The sequence below is a fragment of the Pectinophora gossypiella genome, chromosome 27 (assembly GCF_024362695.1).
Source record: "Pectinophora gossypiella chromosome 27, ilPecGoss1.1, whole genome shotgun sequence".
Taxonomy (NCBI): Eukaryota; Metazoa; Arthropoda; class Insecta; order Lepidoptera; family Gelechiidae; genus Pectinophora; species Pectinophora gossypiella.
In genome coordinates this window covers 903,422-919,430 of record NC_065430.1, presented here as the reverse complement: position 1 = coordinate 919,430, position 16,009 = coordinate 903,422, and the positions used below count along the sequence as shown (strand labels likewise).

General features: G+C 41.1%; 1 protein-coding gene across 1 annotated transcript; it reads left to right on the top strand.

Moving 5' to 3' along the window:
* The first annotated feature begins 513 nt into the window (after positions 1-513).
* On the top strand, positions 514-15,728 carry LOC126378777 (U4/U6 small nuclear ribonucleoprotein Prp4). Its single transcript, XM_050027169.1, has 14 exons — positions 514-837; positions 1,442-1,551; positions 1,842-1,936; positions 2,088-2,246; positions 2,785-2,890; positions 3,268-3,338; positions 4,495-4,624; positions 6,155-6,279; positions 9,206-9,336; positions 11,084-11,168; positions 12,626-12,767; positions 13,268-13,337; positions 14,090-14,211; positions 15,586-15,728. The coding sequence occupies exons 1-14, from the start codon at positions 672-674 to the stop codon at positions 15,676-15,678; spliced, it is 1,605 nt and encodes a 534-aa protein (XP_049883126.1). The 5' UTR covers positions 514-671; the 3' UTR covers positions 15,679-15,728.
* Positions 15,729-16,009: the final 281 nt, after the last annotated feature.

Here is a 16,009-nt window from a genome sequence, read left to right as displayed (position 1 = left end):
GATCATAAACCAAAAAAGTTGCTGAAATTGCCAACTAGCTATTCTTCTTTACCTTGTTTTCCGCAAACTTTGATACTTTTTATTTATTATTTTCTAAAATCAAATTATACCTGAATTTATTAAATTATTACAAATTTATTGATTTGAATAAAGAACACATATACATTAAATCATTTCCAAAGGTAATTAAAATTGTACTTATTGTATTTAGTTGTTTATTCGAAAACGTCTGGCCATCATAAGGGTATATTTTCAAGTCTGGTATACTTCGTCTTCAGTTTATGGTAGCTTTTCTATTCCACGCAGCTTTTATATCTTGTATCAAATAAAAATGACTGTTAATGAATGTTATTTATTAAGTAAATTACCCAAATAAATGGCTTTTAATCTTTATAAATAGATTTAAATTTTTGCTGTTATTTGAACTTTAGTTATTTTTATGTGCTTGTGTTGTGCACCAATTTTTACGTTTATACGTTACATTCCATTGTTGTGAAACGAAACGCATTTCGCTTGACAACAATACGTACTTTTACTCCGGTTTATATTTTTGTTAATATCCCAAACATTTCAATTAAAACCTTCTCCAAACTTACTAAGTACCTTCTATAACTTAAATTCCTCTCTTAATACATTTGTCTTCGCTTGGAAACTACAAACATAACCTCAAAATGTCTGATGATGAGAGTTTGATTCCTGCAAAGAAATCCAAACAGTTACATTATGGATCCCTTGAGGAGCAGGAGAAGGCCCGGCTGGCCGCCATCGCGGCTGCAGCGAGGGAAGGCGTCGAAGATAATGGCGGAAAGGAGCTGGGAGACATTCAAATTTCTAGTGGTATGGTTTTTTATTATATTATTATATGCTTTATTTGTCTTCTCCTTCGAGAAGGGGACTAATATTGTTATTGAGTACAGAAAAGGCAAGAAGACTTGACTTATAAAAATAAATAAATGACTGACCTCATCAACCCTGGTGTCATGATTGTTTTCAAGCCCCCAAAGTCCCCTGACATAGCTCATGTTTTACGTATTTACATCACTAAGTAGTAACCCAGACCGTGTGTTATTAGACATGACGAATTTATTATAAACAACATAGAAGAGAAGCTACAAGGACAGAGAGGAAGGGGAAGACCAAGAAGAGCTTACATGGAACAGACTAAAGAGAAGGCGAATGTCGTGTCTTGAGTCTTGAATGATTTTTTGAAAATGGTCCAGGAGGCGTTTGCTTTACTACTTACTGATGTAAGTACATAGACGTTACATGAGCCATGTCTGGGGCCTTTAACTGCTCAATAATAACCTTGACACCAGGGTTTATGCGGTTGGTCATCCATCTCACAGCCCACACTTGTCTTCTTCTAATCCTTTTATCACTGTGAAGTGGGGATGTGTTTCATGATTCACATGATAAAATAAAAAAGAATCATAACTTGCAGAATACATGGAGTTGGAGGAGGAGATGTCCCGGGACAAGAAGGCGCTGCTAGAGGAGTTCGAGCGCAGGCGGAAGGCCCGCCAACTGAATGTATCTACTGATGATGATGAGGTCTGTAGCTTTTTCAAAATGATAGTCTCTACCCGGCTGTGTAAATTTGAGGCATATGTATACATATAGAAAGTCCACTTCTAGAAATTATCACTCCTAGAAAGACCACTTTTAGGAATGACTACTCCTAGAAAGACCACTTCTAGAAATGGCTACTCCTGGAAAGACCTCTTCTAGAAATGATCACTCCTGAAAAGACCACTTCTAGAAATATCCACTTCTTAAAATTACCCTTTCTCATACCCGCTGACCTCATTTAAATCTGGAATTATGTTCCTTCTGTCTTCCAGGTCCGGAGAAGTCTAAGACAGCTGGGCGAGCCGGTATGCCTGTTTGGAGAGGGGCCCGCAGAGAGGAGAGTCAGACTGAGGGACCTACTCAGCTAGTAAGTCCATATCGTCACTGGAACTTCAGAATAGGCCAGTTTCCAACTAGTCAAATCAGCTACTTTTTACTAAACGTCAAAACACGAAATTACCTCCATGTCCATGATTATATTGTGCCTCTAGTTTAAGTATGTTCATCCTATATTTCAGTTTAGGAGAAGATGCGATAAACAAGGCGTTGGAGGAGGAGGAAGCTAGGATAGAGAGGGACAAACGCCACGAGGGCACCTGGTACCACGAGGGGCCAGCCTCGCTGCGGGACGCCAGGATATGGATCGCACGGTACTCCCTGCCGCGGGCCAAACAGAGGTAAGGGGTTCAATTCCCAATATTTTTTTTTTTTTAATCTAGTTTTTTTCGAGGCTTGAGCCACTCTTGGTGGTTATGCCTGCCTCATAGTTTAGAGCGTTTAATGATGATCAAATCATCAATTTACAAAAGAATACCATTACAGCACTACACCTTGCACCTTGACACTGGATCCAAGAGGCACCCAATCTCTCCTCCATGTAGATTTTGGTGGAATAATTTCCTTCTAATCTGTTCGTTCCGGTCACACTCCACCAAGAAATGCATAAGATCCTCGACAGTCCCACAATATTAATTATTAAAACGAAACTTGTGAGATTTCACGACCAACACACACACACACACGCACGCACACGCGCATTTATTAATTTACTCATTCTTCCTAAAATTAAGAGCTGTCAATCATCCGTCGCTTTCCTTTTCGGCGGATATGGAAATGATAGGTATAACTTAAAGTAAAATTAGGAGGTGTCTGCAGGAATCAGGGCCAATAACCGCATAAACTTAAAACAATGTAGAAATAACAAGTTCCCCGCAGGCTGGCCCTGTCCCGCGCCGAGCGCCAGCAGCCGGGCTCCGCCCGCGCCGCCGCGCGCCAGGAGGCGCAGCGCCGGGCCGCCGCCCTCACCACCTACTGCAGCCAGGTACGCGCAGACACGCTTCACAAATTATACTTTCCTACAAACTGTAGTGTCCACACATTTGCGTATTAGCGGAATTCATGATAAATTGCGAAATTTATTAGCGAAATTCGTGATAATTCGTGATAAATTGCGAAATTTATTAGTGAAATTCGTGATAAATTGCGTATTAGCGAAATTCATGATAAATTGCGAAATTTATTAGCGAAATTCGTGATAAATTGTGAGTTGCGAAAAAGAAAAGCAGCCATCAGTTGGTAAAAGACAGTTTTGATTGAAAATAATAAAAAAAAGAATTTTGCGACGGAATATTCCACTTGATGTGTCACTAAGACCCCTTATATCACTCTAACACCCTGTATATGTTTTGTGTGTTTCAGATCGGCGACACTCGGCCGATAAGTTTCTGTAGATTCAGCAGCGACAGTAAAATGCTGATCACGGCTAGCTGGTGAGACATATTTTATTTATTTCTTTAATATTTCGGAAATTAACAGCTGTTAATAACTTTAGAAAAAAGAATCATAGTTAAAGACACCGACACACCACCAAAAATGTTTATTGATGACGTCACAGGACAGTGTATCCATACAAACTCCAAAGAAAACTTTTGTTTTGACGTTTCGTAAAAAGTATCTCATTTGACTAGGTTGCCAAGTAGCCTATTATATTATATTTATTATGAATGTTTGTATTGAAAGTTTCACGGCGCATTGGCGCTTATGCATTGTAAAGTCGTGAAATGTAAATAAATATTATTGTTTTATTTTTTTTAAAGTTTATTACAAACTTTACAGCTTGTAATTATCTTAAAGTTGCGATGTTAAAAATCTTATACTAGCCAATTGCAAAGTTTGACAAATTAAATTTTATAATGCGAAAAGTGAAATACAAAAGATTAATTAGAATAATTATAATAATAAAGAAAGAAAAGAAGAAAAAAAAAAAGAAAAAAAAAAGTGAATAAAGTGTTTTATAATAATAATAATAATAATAATAATAATAATATCGTTTATTTCAGATTTAAAATCCATACATTAAAATAGATACCACAAACAATTAAAATAGTAAAAATCAAATACAAATTAAACAATTTAAAATTAAAAATCAATAAAATCACATTAAAAAAAAAAAAAAAACAAATCAATAAATAAAAGCGAAGTGGTTCTACGCGGTATGGTGGCCTATCCACACCTTAAGAAAAGGTGAGTCCCACCGGTCCACCAACGCCCTCAGGATGCCGTTAGGGCTGTCGCGCGTCCTCGCTAGAAAGGAAGCGCATCGCTTTCTAATAATGGCTGCAAAGCCGTCAATATGGGCTTCCGCGAACATTCCCGACGCACTACAACGCCGCGGCAGCCCCATCAGGACCCTGAACGCGTTGTTGTATTGGACGCGCAGGTCGCCGTATGCCCGCCGCGTACAGTCAGCCCACAGGCTGCACGTGTAGAAGCTCTGACAATACGCCTTGAAAAGCGTTACTTTTACTGGAGAACTACATCGTGCGAACCTGCGAGCCAACATATTACAACGGACAGCCAACGACCTGCGTCGTATTATTATTATTATTATTAATAAATAAATCCTTCATTATTCTATGTCTCCAGGTCTGGTCTGAGCAAGGTGTGGTCTGTCCCGGACTGTGTCCCGCTGCAGGTGCTGAAGGGGCACACTTGCAACGTCTCCTGCGCCGTGTTCCACCCCAGCGCTGTGATGCCGCACCACTTCCAGGACAAGGTGAAGTCATAAACATACATAAACAGCCCATACAGGGTGTAAAATAAAATAAAATTGTTAGAGGGTAAGACATTTAAAAAACGTCTAAAAAATTGGCAAGTTGATGAGGAATTTTATGACTTGAATGAATATTTTGAACAACAATGATATTTGAAATTAACAAATGTTTATAATGTGACTAATTATTAGGTACTTACTTAATTCCTTGATGCTTAATACTGACATTATTTGTAATATTGTACGTCCGACATGGACATGCTGTTGAGACAATTTCATGATGTTACACAGCTTCTCAATAAATGTTTCTTGTTTCTTGTTAGTGACATCGTGAAAGTAAGATGATCCGTGCTTCGGAAGGCACGTTAAGCCGTTGGTCCCGGTTACTACTTACCGATGTAAGTTAGTAGTCGTTACATGAGCCATGTCAGGGGTCTAATAGCTGAATGCCGACTTTCTGCAAAATGTCTACTAATATAAATCTTGATACAACTTATCGCCCTATGCCAACTTTTTCTAATTTTAGTACTAGAGATCGCTGCGTGCCGACTTTTCGTTTTATGATTATGTTTAGTATTGCAGTGCCGACTTTTTGGAAGCTCATTTCTAATTATATCACAACGCCGGTTCCGTACACTCTAGTACAGAAATACAATTAATCAAGATAAATACACGATATACCTACATTTTGATCACGCTCACATCATATACGGGTAAGACTCTAAAAATGAGGAAAGTTGTCATAGTGCGATGTAAATTTTACAAGAATAAAATAATCGGTTTTATGAGATTGTCGGCATTCAGCGATATCTAGTACATAAATTAGAAAAAGTTGGCATAGTGCGATAAGTTGTATCAAGATTTATATTAGTAGACATTTTGCAGAAAGTCGGCATTCAGCTATTAGACCGTCAGGGGCCTATGGCGGCTCAATAGTAACCCTGACACCAGGGTTGATGGGATTGGTAATCCACCTCACAACCCACACGATAGAAGAAGACAGGGTATTAGTGACATAGTAACGAATACTCAGGGGGATAATTCAGACCGTGATTCTGAGGTATCAAGCGGAACTTCCTGTCACAAAAGTATGGAACAGAAAATAATTTAAAAAAACACTAAAATATTCATTAAAATTTCCGTCAGGAAATTCCACTTGATATCAACACAGAATCATGGTCTGAATCATCCCCTTCAGTATTTGTTACGATGTCGCTAACACCCTATCTACCTGTATGTACTTGAACAGGGTGTAAGTGACATCGTAACGAATACTGAGAGGGATGATTCAGATCATTATTCTGAGTTAATATCAAGTGGTATTTTCCATCGCAAAAGTATAAAGTAGAAAATAATTAAAAAATACATGAATTTTGCGACGGAAAATTCCACTTGATATTAACTCAGAATAATGAGCTGAATCATCCCCCTCAGTATTCGTTACGATGTCACTAACACCCTGTATAAGTCTCATACGTCTATTTCACACGATAAAAGAATTTTCTAAACAATTTCTTTTTCCTTCGTAAACAGATAAATACATCGAAAGAAGAGGACCCTCAAGCGATGGATGCTCAAATTAGCGACGAGAGGTCGGAAGTATGCTCTATGGCGACCTGCGCCTATGACGGCTCAGTGCATCTGTGGAACTTCAATAGGTAAGACCTAGGAACCTCCGTGGTTGAGCTTTCGACTCACGATCCGGAGGTCCCGGGTTCGAATCCGGGACATATCACGAAAATTATTATTATTATATATTTATTTATTCATTACAAAATACACTGAAACCCATAATAGGTTTAAGATGTGTCAAATTCACGTCAGGCAGTACAGGAAAAAAAAAAAAGAAAAAAAAGAGAGAAAAAAAAAAACAAGAAAACAAACAAGGAGTAGGAGTAAAATCACTTTGTAATCCCTAGTTTGGATAGGAAATTACAGGTTGAGCACCTAATTGTCCAAAAGTAAGATGATCAGTGCTTCGGAAGGCACGTTAAACCGTTGGTCTCGGTTACTACTTACTGATGTAAGTATGTAGTCGTTACATGAGCTATGTCAGAGGCCTTTAGCGGCTCAGTAATAACCTTGACACCAGGGTTGATGAGGCTGGTATTCCACCTCATAACCCACACGATAAGAAGACCAATCTCTAGAAGATATTTCCTTTGGAGTGCGGATTATCTGGTAGAAGCATAAATGAACATAATATCATGGTATAAGAAGACCAGGTATGCTCAATCCTATGACAAGCCGCCATTGCTAGCCCATTGATGACGTAAGTGTTACCATTAAATTGGTATCTCCAACATTCCAAGGACGTAAAGGGTATAGCGAGGTAAGGAAGACGAAATGGCCCCCATGGCCCATGACGGAATTATCATTTGTATTGGTATTGGCACTCTAAAAGAATACGAAATGTAAGGTCGTTGACCCCTGACCTTGACCTGTCTTTGAGATATTCGAGAAAGTTCGTACGCGCGCCGAGTTTTTTCAAATTTTTTTTTCCGAAAAACTATAAAAGCTAGAAGGATGGGACCAATTGCGTATAATTAGGGATACTTTGAAAAATATTCTGTATTTTTTTCAGAGTTCTGGTGAAATGACAACTGTGCAAAATAATTAAACAAAATATAAATATATTTTTTTAGTACTGTTCTATTATGTTTACCGCGCCAAAAAAAATATATAATACTCTTTGATTTATATACTTACACCACACAAAAACTGATCAAAATCAAAGAGGCGCTTCTTGAGTAATTATGAATTTACTTAGTGTGCGTACGGCTGGTAGGAACTAATTAAAGAGGTCGTTTTTAGATTAATTATTATAATTACATGTTAAACAGAATTTTAATCATCATCATCACTATTTTCATTTATTACAACATTGATTGCATCATTTGAAAATATTTTCGACAGAATTTCAGCAGGACGTAAAATGCGAGATAGATATCTCGCATGAGCTAAATAATATAATTATTACACTTGCGATATATGAAAATCGACTTGCGAAAATCGTATTTTGGGCAAAAGAAAACCCATTTATGCAAACTGTTTACAATCTGTACTACGAACGGGTTTATAGTTGATTTTGCTGGGCCAATTTATGGTACGGAAAATGATGCCACTATTATGAAGAAAGTGCTACAGGATGCTAAACTTAAAACTCTAGTTCGTAGTACAAATTGTAAACGGTTTGCATAAATGGGTTTTCTTTTGCCCAAAATACGATTTTCGCAAGTCGATTTTCATATGCCGCAAGTGTAATAATTATATTACTTAGCTCATGCGAGATATCTATCTCGCATTTTACGTCCTGCTGAAATTCTGTCGAAAATATTTTCAAATGATGCAGTCAATGTTGTAATAAATGAAAACAGTGATGATGATGATTAAAATTATGTTTAACATGTAATTATAATAATTAATCTAAAAACGACCTCTTTAATTAGTTCCTACCAGCCGTACGCACACTAAGTAAATTCATAATTACTCAAGAAGCGCCTCTTTGATTTTAATCAGTTTTTGTGTGGTGTAAGTATATAAATCAAAGAGTATTATATATTTTTTTTGGCGCGGTAAACATAATAGAACAGTACTAAAAAAATATATTTATATTTTGTTTAATTATTTTGCACAGTTGTCATTTCACCAGAACTCTGAAAAAAATTCAGAATATTTTTCAAAGTATCCTTAATTATACGCAATTGGTCCCATCCTTCTAGCTTTTATAGTTTTTCGGAAAAAAAATTTTGAAAAAACTCGGCGCGCGTACGAACTTTCTCGAATATCTCAAAGACAGGTCAAGGTCAGGGGTCAACGACCTTACATTTCGTATTCTTTTAGAGTGCCAATACCAGTACAAATGATAATTCCGTCATGGGCCATGGGGGCCATTTCGTCTTCCTTACCTCGCTATACCCTTTTATTATTGAAAATTAAGTGAATTACTGACTAATGTATTTAATTACTAATATTTGTCACGTATATAAAAATCATTAAAACTACGTAAATCTTTTATTAAAAGTACAAAATTTCCTTGCAAAGTAAATTAATAACATTGGACGTGAGTAATTTATTTATTACGAAATGGCAACGCAGGGTCGGATGACGTCAGCTGGGCTAACCTTGAAAATGCTAGCTGTCAGTTTTACTTATTTATTTATTATGGTACATCAACAGCAGTACATACACAAACACACAATACAAAATACACATAGGAAAAGTTCCGGTATGCCTGCCAATTATAGACGCACATAACATAAACTGCCTATATACGTCCCACTGCTGGGCACAGGCCTCCCCTCAATCAACCGGAGGGGGTATGGAGCATACTCCATCACGCTGTTCCACTGCGGGTTGGTGGAGGTGTTTTTACGGCTAATAGCCGGGACCAACGGCTTAACGTGCCCTCCGAAGCACGGAATCATCTTACTTTTTCGGACAATCAGGTGATTCTAGCAAATAGACGCACACAACACTGATAATAAAAAGTATAAACTAAAGCTTGAAAAGAACAATAATTGAAAATAAAATTGTTGCATACCTGGTCTTCTTATATCATGCAAAATATATCCCCCCCCATAGCGAGTCCCCGCTGGCATCTCTTCCCGGGCACTCACCGTCGCGCGTGGCTCGCCTGGCCTTCCACCCATCAGGGCGATACCTCGCCACCACGGTCTTCGATCACTCCTGGAGACTATGGGACTTGCATACAGGTAACAATTTCATTTTCATTATTTTCCGAGCCAACTAGTGGATCAGCTAGCCACTCCCCGATACCGACCACGCCGGCATGGTCGACGATTTCCCTCAATCAGCGCTTATCGCTATCGACCCACTAGGGTCGATTAATTCTTTCAAATATTTTTCCTCTCAGACGACGCCCTGAGCCGAGGTTCGCGCCCAACTGGGCACCCTCAGGCCTGTTGTCTTAAACGTTGTACCGGGTGAGAGCCTTCAGCGCTTCATTTATCCGGCCAAGTAGTGAATGCCATCTGCGGCAAATCTAAAATAAGTCAGGTAAAAAAAAATGCTAGTCTCACCTGTACAAAACAGAGGGCGCTAATCGAGGCCTGAAATGCGCTAACGAAGTTTTCGCAGCGCGACGCATTCACTTGGTGGTAGTGACGTAACACCCCGTACAAGTATGTATGGGTGTTAGTGACACCGTAACGAATACTGAGGGGGATGATTCAGACCACGATTCTGAGTTGATACATAAACAGCCTATATACGTCCCACTGCTGGGCACAGACCTCCCCTTTTTTTTTTAACGTTGGGAAATGCATTACGCATACCACGCCGCCCGGGGGGGGGGACGTGGTTATGTGGGACTCCCCGGGTGTCGCCACCCGGTATACCCACTAAAACCCAACGGTGTTCCTCCTTGCCGCCCTGTGGCGGGGATACGGGAACGCAATTGCACACAACCGCGTCCCCGCCGGCGGATGCCCTTTGGGGCCCAGCGCCCATGGGAGCGCGTCAAGCGCCGCCCTACTGGGGAGCCCTACAGCACGGGAGCACAGACCTCCCCTCAATCAACCGGAGGTTTGTCTTGATATCAAGTTTGAGTTGATATCAAGTGGAATTTTTCCTTCAGAAAATTCTTGAAAATTATAGGCGCTTTTTTTAAATAATTTTCACTTTGCGACATAATAAGGAAACCCACATTCGGAGGTATGTGACCTAACCTGTATTGGGCTGGTTTTCCCTTCGCGGGTTGGAGGGGTCAGACTGTCAGTCGCTTCTGTAAAAAACCGGACCTGTCACATCTTCAGGTTAGTTAAGCGGACCCTGTGAAAAACAGAAATAATGCTAGGGAGATGATGAAACAATTAATTATTATAAAAATGTCTGGTATTGTATGTGTTCCTCTAGTTATTAAATAACTTGTAAAGTACCCTCATTGTTTAAAAGATGTGTTGCTGTTGCAGTTTCTTGTCATTTCTTCTCATCAGCCATAACACCTTGCGAAATGACGTAAATTCAAAAATGTTACTGTTGCTTATGCAGATTTTATTTGCTGGGACTGAAGAAAACCCGCGGTGCAAGTGAAGATGCGGTTTATTTGTCAAACCACATTAAAAATACAAAGTTAAAAAGTAAAATACAAGTAAAAAATCTTATGTTAAAATTCGTAAATAATCGATGTAAAATCAGTGAGAAGTAGAGAAGAAGTGATTCGTGTCGTGTCCAATCGGATTCTTATTGGGAATTTTCGGTCCGGAACTAGCGGGCTGTGCGCGCATTACGTCGACCAATCAGGAGCGCCGCGCCATGTATCCGCTCCTCGCGTCGCTCCCCGCGCCATGCCCCGCGTCGCTCCTCCGTTTCGCGACGCAATTAGCGGGTCGTGCGTGCATTATCTTAGCCCGCGACCTCCTCTTCTCGGCTGTCCGTAACAGTTACATTGACCTTCAATAAGTTTATCCATGATAATCTGGTTATATTTTTGTGTTCCAGCCACGGAGGTTTTACATCAAGAAGGACACGCTAAGCCAGTTTACAGCGTTGCATTTCAATGTGACGGGTCGTTGGCGGTTACCGGGTAAGTAGACCATGTTCCGTATAAGTCATCATCATCACCAGCCCATTAACGTCCCCACTGCTGGGGCACGGGCCTTCCCTATGGATGGATAGGGAGTACGGGCCTTAAACCACCACGCGGGCCCAGTGCGGATTGGTCGTTATTAACGACTGCTAATGCAGCCGGGACCAACGGCTTAACGTGCCTTCCGAAGCACGGAGGAGCTCGAGATGAAAACTTTTTTTTTGTGGTCACCCATCCTATGACCGGCCTTTGCGAAAGTTGCTTAACTTCAACAATCGCAGACCTAGCGCGTTTACCGCTGCGCCACCGAGCTCCTTCAGTTCCGTATAAGTATTTAACATCATCACGTCGTCCAAAGTCCAAACCGTAACCGACGACTCCTAAATATATATCCTGTGTGCACGCAAACTATACTCATGGCTGAAATTTGAATCTGCCGCCTCGACTTATGCGAGCCGCGGCATTCCACGCTATTGGTCGAAACCAATATGGCGTCACTCTGTTCGCGCCGACCACGGGGTTCACCACGGATAATTTGTTTGCTGTGAATTTATTGTGAAGAAACTGTTTAATCTATCGGAAATTGTGTTATTAATGTTAGACAATACCTAATTCAACTCAGCTGAGTGTTAAGTTGGTGAATACAACAAGGAACTGTCGGCGGTATAGGTATCTCGGCCCCGTGGTTCGGAGCCCGGCGCAGCAGCAGTCAGGTTGGTGGCCTTCTTATTTCATGCTGTGATTATGTATAGATTTGTGTTGCACTGACCACCTTACCAGCCATGGATTTAGTCTCTAACTCTGGTTATCGAAGGAATTAACGAACATCCTGGGTCGTTGTCGTGGTGGGCTCTGATGTGGCTGGCGAAACCCATGTATTGTCAACGGCACCACGATACCGCACCACTGTGGTGTTGTTTTTTATGTAACCACAACTTGACTACAACTAACGTGTATAAAAACAAATCGTTGTTTTAATTTTTAATTATTAATAAGTAATTTAATAAACAACCTCCGTGGTCTAGTGGTTAGAGCGTTAGGCTCACGATCTGGAGGTCCGGGTTCGATTCCCGATGGGGACATTGTCGGAATCACTTTGTGAGACTGTCCTTTGTTTGGTAAGGACTTTTCAGGCTTGAATCACCTGATTGTCCGAAAAAGTAAGATGATTCCGTGCTTTGGAGAGCACGTTAAGCCGTTGGTCCCGGCTATTAGCCGTAAAAACACATCCACCAACCCGCATTGGAGCAGCGTATGCTCCATACCCCCTCCGGTTGATTGAGGGAAGGCCTGTGCCCAGCAGTGGGACGTATATAGGCAGTTTATGTAATGTAGATGAAGGGATTAACCATACCGTAACTTCATAGCTATAGGTACCCAATATTACACACCATCTTTTCATTATTTTCACCGTATCTTTGACCTTTCACCGTGAGCTTATGTTTGTGTGCCAGCGGTATGGACGCGTTCGGCCGCGTGTGGGACCTCCGCACGGGGCGCTGCGTGATGCTGCTGGAGGGCCACCTGGGGCCCGTGCTGGGCGTGGACTGCTCGCCGCAGGGGGACCAGCTGGCCACCGCCGCCGCCGACCACCAGGTCAGTCAGTATTAGACCCACAGCCGGGGAGGCAGTATTACGTCGGACAGTCAGTATAAGACCGGACTGTCAGCATTAGACCCCACAGTCAGTATAAGACCGGACTGTCAGCATTAGACCCCACAGTCAGTATAAGACCGGACAGTCAGTATTAGACCCGACAGTCAGTATAAGACCGGACAGTCAGCATTAGACCCGACAGTCAGTATAAGACCGGACAGTCAGCATTAGACCCGACAGTCAGTATGAAACCGGACAGTCAGCATTAGACCCGACAGTCAGTATAAGACTAGACTGTCAGCATTAGACCCGACACTCAGTATAAGACCGGACAGTCAGCATTAGACCGGACTGTCAAATGAAAATAATTTTTCATTTTCATTTTATTTTCATTGTAAATTGACCACAGATAGCGTTAACTACTTGGCCGGACAAACGCGGGGCTGAGAGTTATAATTCTATACGTAGTATTATTCTTTATTCGTATTTTATGTTTTCAGGCCAAAATCTGGGATCTAAGAAGCAGGAGGACATTATATACTATTCCCGCTCACACGCACATGTTGAGTGGTGAGTTATTTATTTAATTATTTTACTTTAAGTTATACCTGTCATTTTCTTACCCGCCGAGAAGGAAAGGGACGGATGATTGACAGCTCTTAATTTTAAAAAGAACGAGTAAATGAATGAATAACACCGGGCGAATTAAACTGGTATCTCGCTGGTATGCAAACCGTTTGACGTGTGCTGTCAACTTAACTCTGTCGGGTTATAAATTATGAAATTCCGATTACTAAACGTGGAGGAAGCAAGAGAAGTGTGTCGGGATCGAAGCAAATGGAATTCCGTAGTCTCTGCTTACCCCGATGGGAAATAGGCGTGAGTTTATGTATGTATGTATGAATAAAGATGTTTTTGACTTTGATCTTCTAACGTGTGGGTTGTGAGGTGAATTACCAACCTCATCAACCCTGGTGTCAGGGTTATTATTGAGCCGCCAAAGGCCCCTGACATGGCTCATGTAACGATTACGTACTTACATCAGTAAGTACGTAGTAAGTAGTAACCGGGACCAACGGCTTAACGTGCCTAACGAAGCACAGATCATCTTACTTTTTGAACAATCAGGTGATCAGCCTGTAATGTCCTAACCAAACTAGGGATCACAAAGTTATTTTCGTGATATGTTCTCGCCGGGATTCGAACCCGGGACCTCCGGATCGTGAGCCCAACGCTCACTGGACCACGGAGGCCGTTTTTGACTTTGATGATGAAAAGATAAATGTTGAAGAAAAATTATGATTTATTTGCATACATTTCAGATGTCCGTTACCAGCGAAGTCATGGCCATTACCTGCTCACCTCCTCATACGACCGGAGCGCGAAGCTGTGGTCTAACCCCGGCTGGCACCCACTCCGGACCCTCTCCGGACACGACAACAAGGTAAAACCACATTATACCCAGATATAACACACACAACACATATAACAGCCTCCGTGGTCTAGTGGTTAGAGCGTTAGGCTCACGATCTGGAGGTCCGGGTTCGATTCCCGATGGGGACATTGTCGAAATCGCTTTGTGAGACTGTCCTTTGTTTGGTAAGGACTTTTCAGACTTGAATCACCTGATTCTCCGAAAAAGTAAAATGATTCTGTGCTTCGGAGGGCACGTTAAGCCGTTGGTCCCGGCTATTAGCCGTAACACCTCCACCAACCCGCAGTGGAGCAGCGTGGTGGAGTATGCTCCATACCCCCTCCTTGATTGAGGGGAGGCCAAGCAGTGGGACGTATATAGGCAGTTTATGTTTACGTAACTGGTTACATAGCAATGTAGTAATCGTAGGCGGCCGAAGGGTCTTCACCTGTTTATAGAATAGAATAGAAATAGTCTATTATAAAAGGACGCCACACACAAAAAAGACAACAAAATCATATCAAATTTCCACTAAAACAATTACTAAAAAGCAAGACGGATGTTTGTCGAAATGACCATAAGGTGGTGGTGGACGTCCTGAGATAAAAGGGCCTCACTCGGCACAAGTCGCGGCGTGAACCACGACGCAATACATAATACTCGCTCGCGCCGCGGCTTGTGCTGAGTGAGGCCCTTTTATATCGGACACCACCACCATCGTTGACCAGTCCATACACTCAATTATTTGTATTTCTCGTGTATGTTGTTTTTATTATGTATTTTGATTGTAAGTTATGTGTTACTCCGTGTTTTATATTATACAGGGTGTTAGTGACATTGTAACAAAAACTTTGAGGGGTGATTGAGGCCATGATTCTGAGATGATATCAAGTGGAATTTCCGTCGCAAAAGTATGAAATTGAAAATAATTAAAAAAAAACACAAAAATTTTCAAGAATATTCAGACTGAAAATTCCACTTGATATCAACTCAGAATCATGGTCTGAACCATCCCCCTCAGTATTGTTTACGGTGTCACTAACACCCATACCTACTTGTATGGCTACCGTATATACTTGTGTGGGGTGTAAGTGACATCGTAACGAATACTGAGGGGAATGATTCAGCTGATTATTCTGAGTTAATATCAAGTGGAATTTTTCATCGCAAAAGTATAGAATTGAAAATAATTTAAAAAAAACTAAAAAAAAACATGAATTTTGCGACGAAAAATTCCACCTGATATTAACTCAGAATCATGGCCTGAATCATCCCCCTGAGTATTCGTTACGATGTCACTAACACCCTGTATATTTGTTACTGTGGTGTCCCTTTATAATAAACGTTTCTTTCTTTCTTTTCTTTCTTAATAAAAAATAAATAATTTCCCTGTCTACCCCGCAGGTGATGTCGGCCGATATATCGTTTGACAACAAGTACGTCGCGACTGCCTCCTACGACCGCACATTCAAACTATGGGCACCGGATTTAGCTTAAGTTATTGCATAAGTTATTGTATTTATAACGAATAAAGTTGATTACAAGTATTGTTGGGTTTTCGGCTAATAATCCATTGATGTGTGAGGAGCTCGGTGGCGCAGTAAACGCGCTCGGTCTGCGATTGTTGAAAGCAACTTTCGCAAAGGCCGGTCATAGGTTGGGTGACCACAAAAAAAGTTTTCATCTCGAGCTCCTCCATGCTTCGGAAGGCACGTTAAACCGTTGGTCCCGGCTGCATTAGCAGTCGTTAATAACCACCAATCCGCACTGGGCCCGCGTGGTGGTTTAAGGCCCGATCTCCCTATCCATCCATAGGGAAGGCCCGTGC

What these genes read in the sequence shown, in the direction of transcription:
- LOC126378777 (XM_050027169.1), top strand. Translation starts at nt 672, where the DNA reads ATGTCTGATGATGAGAGTTTGATTCCTGCAAAGAAATCCAAACAGTTA. An exon ending in GGGTCGTTGGCGGTTACCGG is followed by an intron (nt 11,169 to 12,625) that starts GTAAGTAGACCA and finishes TTTGTGTGCCAG; the next exon opens with CGGTATGGACGCGTTCGGCC. An exon ending in TCACACGCACATGTTGAGTG is followed by an intron (nt 13,338 to 14,089) that starts GTGAGTTATTTA and finishes CATACATTTCAG; the next exon opens with ATGTCCGTTACCAGCGAAGT.